Source organism: Choloepus didactylus, chromosome 6 (assembly GCF_015220235.1).
Source record: "Choloepus didactylus isolate mChoDid1 chromosome 6, mChoDid1.pri, whole genome shotgun sequence".
NCBI lineage: Eukaryota > Metazoa > Chordata > Mammalia > Pilosa > Megalonychidae > Choloepus > Choloepus didactylus.
The window spans coordinates 33,788,085-33,797,983 of NC_051312.1; the positions used below are offsets into that span (position 1 = coordinate 33,788,085).

The window sequence follows — 9,899 nt, forward strand, 5'->3', positions numbered from 1 at the left end:
CTCTAAAGCCTGGCCCCTTGTGAAGACTTGGCTGATTACCCGAGACTTGGTCTCTCTCTCTTCTGGGTTAGGGCAATGTGTTAGTATTTCCATTATTTCACCTGTTGTGAGGCCTTAACATGTGTTTACATGCAAGCCCTTGGAAGCAGATCGGGGTCTTCACATGTCTGGCACATAGTAGGTGCTCAAAAAATGCTGGGTACAGAGCAGAGTCAGAATGCAGGCCAGTTAAGGGCACTGAGGCAATGACCTGGGCCCAAATCCTGCGCTGCCCCTTCCTTCCCGTGATCCAGGCTCTCTGAGCCTCAGTGCCCTCACCTGTAAAACGGGGGTCCGGGCGATGACGCGCATCCCACGAAAGGTGGACTGAGGGGTGTCATAAACATTGATGACAGCCGTAAAACACTCATCATGGCATCCAGTTTACAGCCAGCGCCCAGTAAATGGCAGCTTTTCCTAATCTGGAATTTGAGGTCTGGTCACTTACTTTCCCGAAAGGAGCCCTTTTGGATGGACCCTGCGTCTGAGGGGGCAGGGATGAGTCTTCCTGCCCTAGACAGACCTGCAGCTCCATGAAGCCTCCCCATAAATCCTGCTTAGCCCTGCCCTGCCCCCATCCCCCACTCACTCCACACACACAGACGTCTTGCTCTGATTTTTTATTAAATGACAGTTAATTCATTAAAACCACCTGGGATTGTGAGGGCACCTGGAGGGGGTTGGTGAGACCTGCTCTCCCCAGCCCTTCCTGCAAGGACTGAAAATATCAGAAACCACACCAAAGAGATGGGTGCCACAAAACCCTGGAGTCTGGGCCCAGCAGGAGGAATGGGGTTGGGAGTGGGGAGTGAAAGCCTCTCCTGAGCCAGGAGGGTGTGGTGAGGGGACCAGCAGGTTCTTTCAGGCCCCAACCTCAGGGAAAAACTCAAATGCTAGTTTATCACCTTTGCAAGGGAAGAGGCTCAGGGTAACACCACCCCCTCCCCCTGGCCCCAGTGCCAAGCACAGCACAGGTGGAAGACTTAGAGCCTGGAACCTTGCTCCATCTACCCACCTGGGAATGAAGGATTTGGGAAACACAGAACCAGGAGAAGGCAGAAGAGGCTCTCTGGCCCCCCTACCAGCAGGCTGTGACCTGAGCCAGGCAGCTACGCCACGTGCTGGGAAACCAGAGGGGCTCCTGCTTCCCAGAGACAGAGGAGGGAGTCAAGTGGGTCAGGGATTGGAGGGTGTTAATGGCCCTGCTTAACTGGTAAAAGATGGGTGATCCCTCCATGTTCAAAAGCTGGAAATATGGGGTACAGATGGGGTCGGGGTACTTCCCCACGATCTATCCCATTCCCAGGCCACTTTCCTTCACCTCCTTCCACGGGGCCTACTGTTCAATGCAGAGGAGAGGGAACGCTAGCCTATTTCCTCCCTCAGGCCCAGCCCACGCTTTCCTCTGAAGAAAGGGTGGCTCGTGGGGCCAAGGCCACCACGCTGCCTGCCGGAGGGCCTGGAAGCAGCCCAGGTTCCCAGAGGCATGAGATTTCCTGACCCCCCTACAGTTGGCAGGTGGTGGAGTCACTTCCTCAACTCCCCTGAGTGTAAGTGAGGACTTCATGGCTTTGCCAACGCTGACCTTTATAGGCTGCAGCCCACCCCCAGCCCAGAGGGGATGTGGAAGCAGACAAGCCCTGGGAGTGGGAGTTGGGAAGGGGTGGTGCCCTCTCTCCACTCCCCCAAGAGCTAGTGCTCTTCCAGAGAACCTAACTGGCTATTCCCATGGGGATCTCTCCCCCACTAAAGGAGGACAAAAACCCAGAAAGAGGAAAGGGGTAGAGATAAATTTGGCAACTTTCTGAAATTACTTGAAAACACTGGTTCCTTTTCAACCCTCATATTCCAATCGAGTCTGGAAGCCATACTCCCTTCCACGCCTACATCTCTAGGCTCAGAAAGACAGTCTTTATTGTTGATCTGGCTCCACCCTGAGCGTGATCCTCAAGGCGGAGCCATCCCAGGGTTCCAGTCACTCACACCCCCACGGTGCTCTTCTCATCCTCCTTGGGGCTGGGCTCCTCCTGGACCTTCTTCATCTCCCAGCCCCTGACCCAAGTATAGGCGGAGGAACCTCCCAGCACCATCATGTTGCTCGCCCACCAGAGGAAGCTCTTGGTGTCCTCGTAGTAGAGCACGGCCAGCACTGTCTGGGCACAGGCCTTGGCCGTGCCCGACACATTGTGGGTCAGGGGACTGGTGAACTTGATCTGTAGTCCTGTCACGTAGCCAATGGCGAAGCCAAACAGGCCACCCAGTGTCATCATCCCCCAGAAGTGGGCGCTGCCCAGCTGGGCAAAGTTGTAGAGGGCCTGAAGCTCCCCAAAGAGCACGAGCAGGGGCAGGAAAAGGACGCAGGCGTTGGTGTTGTTGTAGAAGGTCAGGCGCCAGATGCTGCCGTCCACCGCCGGGAGCACCTTCTTGGTGTAGATGGCATTGAGCGAGACGCAGAGGCTGGCCAGCACGCCGTACAGGGTGCCCATCCAAGACAGGGTACCCTCTGCCCCCTCCTGATCCACGCCTAGCCAGAAGCCGCCTGCAGTGGGGAGAGGAGAAGGGTGAGGGGAGAAGAGGGATGAGGAGGGACAGAATTTTCACACCAAAGCATGTAGACTGGGCACCCCCTTGCAGTCCCCTCGTCCCTTTCCCTCCCTCCAATAAATATGTCCAGAGTCTCCACTACATGCAAAGCACTATAGCAAGGGATGGGGAAATGGTCCTGGACGAGAAAACCTTCTCACGGAGCTTACATTCCAGCAGAGGAGAAAGATATTAAGACAATTCATTTCCCAATTTCTCCTTTAATTATAATTGTGGTGAGGTCCGTAAGGGCAGGGTGCTATGAGGACCCAGAACTAGGCAGTTGCACTAGCTTGGGGCACCTGGAAAGTAACATTTGAGGCAAGTTTTGCAAGATGAGCACCACTTAGTACTTAAGGTGACCTTGGGCAAATGACTCAAGGTCTGTAAGCCTCGGCTTCTTCTTCTGTAAAAAAGGGGGCATGCCACATAACCACGGTGAGCATTAAATTAGAAACTTTCAGGGCCTGATGTCGTTTGAGAAGTTCACTCACACATCACCTCCTGCCTGAGAGCCTCCCTGCTCCCCACTGTCCCATCAAGAGTACACTCCTCAGCCTGGCATGCCAAGCTTCCCACACCCTTGCCAGCCTTCTCTCTGTCCCTTGATCACTCCATGCCATCCCTCTAGGCTCGCTGCTTCTCACCTGGGGCTCAGTGTCCTTATTCACTTCCTGTACCAGAAGCATCCACCTCCTTCCCAAGGGGATTCTACTCATTCTTCAAGATCAAAGCCAACCTCCTCCAGGGGAAGAGTTTCCTGATATCCTCAGCCCCCAGCCCTCTTTCCTACTTCCTACTGACTGTTTTTCCTTTAAATCCCCTTCTGCCTTGGGCTGCTAGGTACCTGCCCATGGGAAGAGAAGCCAGGGGCTGAATTTTATATACTCTGTATCGCCCACCACAGCATCCAGTGACATGGCCTAGTGGGAAAAGCAGAAGCTTTGGAGTCAGACAGATTTGGGCTCTAATTGGGCTCTGCCATTTAGAAGCTGAGTGGCCTGGGGAAAGTTACTTAACCTGAGTTTGTTTCTTTCATCATCTGTAAAGATCTGGGTCACTCTCTTGATCCCCCTACTGTAACCATTCTACTTCCACCTTGCAACCAGAGTGATGGTCCTAAGATGCAGCTGTGCTCAGGTCCTGGCCCAGCTTAAAGGCCCTCAGTGGCTCCTCACTGCCCTCAGGAAAAAGTCCAGACCTGACTGGGCTCTCAAAGGCCTGCTCCGTGTGGTGTCTGCTCATCTGGGTTGTTTTGTGTCTGCTGACCCATACTGTGGTTCTTGAACTCAAGAAGTGAACATACTTGCCTTCTGCCTAGAATGTATTCTCTGCCTGCTCTTTGCCCATGCAGCACCTCCTCCAGAAAGCCTGCTTAGATTGCCCCTCCCCAACCGCCACCAGATTTCCCACAGCATCTCTATGTCCCCAACACAGACTTTCCCACTCTGGCATGAGTATCCTGAGTGCAGGAGCTGGGTCTGCCTTTTTCAATCATGTATCCCCAAAGCCTGGCATAGTGCCTAGCATGCTCCTGGCCATCAATTAATATTCGTTGAATGAGTGAATGAATGGAGGTTGTGATGGAGGTGGTTGTGTGTGTTAAAGGGGACAAGGCATCGTGTGCACTCAACAAGCAGTCCTCTCCCCTTTCCTGGTATAGCCTTTGATGACAGGAACCCACAGACCTGCTGTGTGTGTGTTGGGGTGGGGAATGGGAGGGGTTGGGCTGCACCACTGGCTCACTTGCTCAGCCAGAAGCGCTGGGTGCCCTCCTGCTGGTTATCTCTGAGTCCAGAAGGGACTCAGCCAGAAGGAGCTTTGGGAAGGTATCATGTGACATACGGTAGCAGGGAGGGAGTAGATCCCTCTTCCCCCACAGCGGGGGGTGGGGGGGATGCACCGTTCTCAGCTCATCATCAGCTACTGTGATTACTTTTCGGAATTGGGCCCAGTTTCCCTAGTTACTTTTGCATGCAAATTCTCCCACCTGGAGCCCCCAACACCCTCTGCTCAGGGCACAGTAAGCAGAACTAAAGAGGGGATCCCTGGGGGCATTTGGCAGGGAGAGAGTAGAAGTGAAGAAGTGAGGCCAGAGGATGCAATCTAGCTGCCCTTCTGTAAGAGCCTGGGGGTGCAAGTTACCTTCTCACTCAGGGCTCCAGGCTCTGTCCTGTGCACCCAGAGCAGATAAAGATGCTTGGAAGGGTTACTACTTAGGGTTTCTGCCCCCAGGCCCGCCCCATTCCCTTGGCAATAGCTCACCAATGATGACGCTGCAGGCTAACAGGGCATAGAAGGAGGTAGTCTGCTTGAGCAGCAGGTAGGAGAGCAGCACATTGAAGACGGTGGTGAGTGAGCGGCCCACGTTGTAGAAGGCCACCCCAACATACTTGAGGCAGAGGTTATTGAAGGTGATCATGCCGATGAAGACCACGGACAGGGGCAGGATGCTGCGGGCCACCCTGAGGTCCATGCGCAGGGTGGGGAAGTCCATGGACCCGGGGCAGCAGGCGGCCAGGGTGCTGAGGCCCCAGCACAGCAGCACTGTCACCAGGCACTGGTAGAAAGTGACGAAGATGGGGGTGTCGAGCCGCAGGGAGGGGCTGTCCAGCAGGTACTTGTTAAGGAACACCATGGAGATGGAGATGACCCAGTACAGAGAGACCACCAGCGCGATCTGTAAGGCCCGCAGCAGAAAGGGCTTCTCCCCTCCGGCCTCGGGCTCTCCAGAGGGGTCGGAGGCCCCCATCAGAGCCATGTGCAGGATTCGGGAACGTTTCAGAGGGACCCTGTTCATGGTGGAGAGAAGCTGGGTCACCCCGCCGCCTGGACCCTGAGTCCCTGTCGACAGGGCAGTGAGCTCACTTATGATTTTTGCAAAAGCAGCCCTCAACTGTCACATGGGGGGTGGTGGTGCACCGGGCAAGACAAGGGAAGGATAAGGGCAGGCTAGGGTTGTGGGGCCAGGACTGATATGTCCTGATGCCTAGGAGGGAAGGGTCACAGGGAGAAAAGGGAGAGGAATGGGATGAGAACGTGCAGGGAGCAGGTGACAGGAAGAGGAAAGGAGGGCGATGGAGGGAGAAGGTGCAAGAAAAGGACAGGGGACAGTGTGGGCAAGGGGTGCGGGGAAAGGGAGGCATGGGCCGCTAAGGGAGAGTGGTTTGCACGGAGTGGGGAAGAGTGCAGAACGGACGGAGTGTGGGCTGGGGGAGAAGAGGGGTGCGGGGTGGGTCAGAGGTGCCCAGGGCGGGGGGCCGACACACGAGGGACGGGTCCGGAGGTCCCAAGCCCACGCCGCATAGCCTTCCCCGGTGCCTGCTCCGGTTGAGCCCCGGAGCCTCCGGACATCCGAGACCGCCTTCCCCAGCGAGGCGGGCTCAGGACTCATTTCCTGACACGCCTCCGACCCCTCCTTAAAGAGCGCGCACGCCCGGCGTCACGCTTAAAGCCACAGGCTCCAAGAACGCATAGGACATCTTGGCAGCCAGGGAAGGGTTATCCGGTGCTTGAGCCACGCACCCTTTCCTCCCTCGCCCACCCTCAGCTCCGTCTTCTTCGGGGGCTACCTTCCCTCCTAAACCCTCAACCCTGGGCAGGAGGGCTGCGTCCCTAGAGCCTTGGCGCCACTCCTGCGCCCCTCCGCTTCCAGGGACTCCACTACCAGCCCTCCAAACAAGCCCGCAGCTCTTTCTTCCAGAACCTCCTTGCCCGCATTTTTACCGCCCCGTCTCTCTCCCAAGCCCGAGAACCCTGGTAGCGCTCCCACAGGCCGAAGGCTGCGCCGCCCTTCCAGGCTTCAACCAGTCCGCCCTGCTCTCCCATTTGAGTCCCTCCCAGCGGCCTGGATCCGAGCTCCCGGATCTTCAATGCAACCCCTCTACCCCCCATCTCCCCGCAACTCTCCCACTTCCAGAAACTGCCTTACCCCGCGGGGCCCTGCCGCAAGCTTCGGCCCCGAGGCCGGCTCTCCCCGGCGGCGAAGGCGTCCCCACGCTCACCTCCTTTGCACTGCCCGCCGGCCCGAGTCACCCGCGCCGCACCTGCAGCGGCCGCACCTAGAGGCAGTGCCCGTGGGAGATGACTTCCTGCTCCGTGTCCCGGGCGCCGCGCCAGCGATGCCGGCCCGCTCCGCGTTTGGGGTAGGAGGTGGCGGCAGGGCGACCCCTGTCCCACCATGGGCCTTGCCTTCAGTTAAGCAGTTAAGCCGCCGGTCTTGGGAACAAGTTCCTTCCACTTTCCAAGGCCACCCCTGCTCCATCCCATACCCCTCGGGAATCCCCCGCTCGTTACCGCAGCTTGCACGTCCCGGGATCCGGCTGCATCGCTGGCACCCGGGAAGTTATGAGCTTTCAGTTGGGCCGGCAGAGAAGGGCCTGGATTCTTCCTGCCGGCAGAGTGGGGGATCCTGGCCCCCTCCCAAGGATCCGACCTGGATAGGCAGTTACCACCCCGGCGTCCCTCACTCTCTGGCAGCGCTGACTTCTCTCTGGTTCCCGTTGAAGAACCCACACTGGTGGGGAGGGGAGCTTCTCTCAGGGCCCGAGTTGTTTCCACTGTTAAACCAGAGGGCTGGACTACACCAGTGGATCTCAACCTCCTTATTCAAAACTGTAGCTGGTATGGGTGAGAGTAGGGGCTGTCATCTGTCTTTTAATATTTCAAAAACCATTTAATTAGAAACATTTAATTTATGGGTGAGATGATATGATATGATGTCTGGAATTGGCTTTAAAATACTCAGAATGCTCACACACACAGAAAGAAAAAAAATGGTAAAAAGGTGGACAGATAAAACAAGATTGGCAAAACGTTGATGGTGTTGAAGCTGGGTTATAGGTACATGTGGATACATTATACTAGTCTCTGTACTTTTGCCAACATTTGAGAATTTCCATAACAGAAAGGTAAAATCTGTGGTGTACACTTAAGTCTGGCAAGCTAACTGCACAAACCCTTGGCTTGCCTGGGTTTATCACAGCCCTTGGAGGACTGCAGGGAAAGGAACACTGTCTAAGAGCCCCAGGCAGGGCTCAACTCCCTCGAGCAAGCTCTGCCCAGGCCCCCAGGCCCTGTCCTCCTCCACCAGCTCTCTGTCCCTGGCTCTGGGATACCTGAGCACCACCCACCCCCCCTTCCTAGTTTCTGGTCTCCAGGTGGAAGATGCCATTTGGTCACTTTGTCACCTTCATGGTCAAAAGGAGAGACTTAAAGAACTGAGCTGGTCTCCTGATCCCTACCTGGAAAGTCTTACAGGGCCAAACTTCAAAAGGTGTGGGTTTCATTTTATAAAGAGCAATGTTTGCCTGCCCCCAAATCTCTTGGGCCTGAGACTTCTGTCTTCACCAACACAAATAATTTAATGCCAAACAGGGCGAACTTGTCTCTGAGAAACCCTGGTTTCCTAGAAGGGCCCTTCTCATTGGCACATTAATAGGAATTAATTTATCTGGTGAATGTGCTGCCACCTTGAGCCCCGAGAGAAGAGATATATACGTCTATAGGATATAGGCCAGAAGTGCTTCATTTGAGGGGCATCTAGGGACAACCAGTGCTGGATGGGTAAGGGACAGTTTAGGCTCTCTACTGGCCAGGTACTGAAGTATATTCTTGCCTCTAGTTTCTCCCCTTCCATTATACCTGAAATTCCACCATAGGTGTCACTCCCTCGGATTAAGGTTGTAATAGCCCAGTACAGCAAGCGTCCTAGCTTCTAATCCTTTCTGTTCTTTATAAGGCCCCAGGGGTTGTGCCCTTTGCCCCAACTTCTTGTTTTTGAATTTCCTTAAGGTGAGTTAATTGTTTAAACCATCCATTAAGGGAGAAGTTTTAGGTCTCGTCACCAGTAATCCACTGTGTGTGTTTGAGAGGTGCCTTTGGTTGGGGTGGACCATAAGTTAACCAATGAGGCAGGTGGAGGGCTGAGCTAGGTCCCATTTTCTTGCCTTGGCTGGAAACCACTAGTGATGCTGGAAGATGATTCCTCCCGGATGGTGCGAGGGACAGTCGGTCTGCCCCTATAGATCAAGTCTTGGGCGCTCCTGGGAGCAGACAGTCTTCAACTAGCTCACCCCTGAGTTCAACAAGGACTGGCCAACCTACTCTCTATGGTGGACACCACTAACCACCAAAATTCATTCTCCCATTTGTCCAGAAGAATTGGATTGTAACTGGTCACGTGATCGCTCAGCCAGTGACTACGCATCCAGCCTAGTCACGTGGCTCCAGGAACCACATGACTTAGTGGATGGTGGAGGGAGGTGATGGGTGCTACTTTCGAGATCTGGGCGCTCCTCTGTGCTCTCTCCTTCTCGTCCCACAATCTGGAACTCAAATGTGTCTACAGATGATGACAGTGTCTTCGGGGCCATGAGGAGCAGCCCCTGCCAATTCAGACCACCTGCCTTGGGACTGTTGGATGAGAAAGAAACAGACTTAGGTTATTAGAAGAAATTTTTTTTAATTAGAGAATTTGTGGGTTTATAGAAAAATCGTGTAAAAAATACAGCATTCCCATATAAACTTCCCCCATATTAACACTTTGCATTAGAGTGATAGCTTTGTTACAATTGATGAAAGAATATTATATAATTGTACTATTAACTATAGTCCATCATTTATATTAGGGTATAATTTTTCCCCATATATCACCCTATTATTAACACCTTGCATTAGTGTGGTACATTTGTTATAATTCATGGAAGAACATTTATATAATTGTACTATTAACTGTAGTCCATCATTTGCATCATTTGTGTTGGTACAGTCCTATGTTTTATCTTTTTTATTCTAGTAATATTTATATATGACCTAAAATTTCCCCTTTTAATCACATTCACATAAATAATTCAGTGCTGTTAATTACACTCACAGTGTTGTGCCACCATCACCACCATCCAACAAATCAACTCATGTTCTTTAGGCTGCAGGGGTCTCTTGTTACAGCAGTTGGGCCTTTACCCAGTCGTCCACTGAAGTCTGTACTCCCTTTCTCCCATACGCATTCTCCCTAGGCAAAATTGAGAAAGCATGATCTCTTTCTTGGTCTGTCTCTCTTTTTCTTGCTTTCTCACTCTCAGTTTTACTATCTCTTTGTCTCTCTCTCTCTCTCTCCACACACACACACACACACACACACACACACACACACACACACACACATCTATCAATTTCCAGAGTCTAGCACAATACCTGCCATAGTAGATGCTCATCCCCTATTTCTGGAATGAATGGAAGTCAGACCCTGGTAGGACTGTCTCCAAATAAGGACTGAT

The 9,899-nt window shown here is 53.5% G+C and overlaps 1 protein-coding gene across 3 annotated transcripts; it reads right to left on the reverse strand.

Moving 5' to 3' along the window:
* Positions 1–654: 654 nt before the first annotated feature.
* Positions 655–7,100, reverse strand: SLC35C1 (solute carrier family 35 member C1). 3 transcript variants are annotated; one of them, XM_037838671.1, is made up of 4 exons: positions 6,919–7,100; positions 6,627–6,683; positions 4,888–5,414; positions 655–2,578 (listed from the first exon to the last, which is right to left on the reverse strand). In XM_037838671.1, the coding sequence occupies exons 1-4, from the start codon at positions 6,948–6,950 to the stop codon at positions 2,019–2,021; spliced, it is 1,176 nt and encodes a 391-aa protein (XP_037694599.1). In that variant the 5' UTR covers positions 6,951–7,100; the 3' UTR covers positions 655–2,018. The 3 variants fall into 3 exon arrangements, with proteins under 3 accessions (XP_037694599.1, XP_037694600.1, XP_037694601.1); XM_037838672.1 differs by lacking the exon at positions 6,627–6,683; XM_037838673.1 differs by lacking the exon at positions 6,919–7,100 and having other exon boundaries at positions 6,554–6,656.
* Positions 7,101–9,899: the final 2,799 nt, after the last annotated feature.

Bases quoted from the DNA above. Each gene is read 5' to 3' on its own strand.
- SLC35C1 (XM_037838671.1), bottom strand. From the start codon at position 6,950: ATGCAGCCGGATCCCGGGACGTGCAAGCTGCG. The intron at 5,415-6,626 runs GTGAGCGTGGGG...CACCATGAACAG, and splicing joins CGGCGGGCAGTGCAAAGGAG to GGTCCCTCTGAAACGTTCCC. The intron at 2,579-4,887 runs GTGAGCTATTGC...TCCCCACTGCAG, and splicing joins AGCCTGCAGCGTCATCATTG to GCGGCTTCTGGCTAGGCGTG.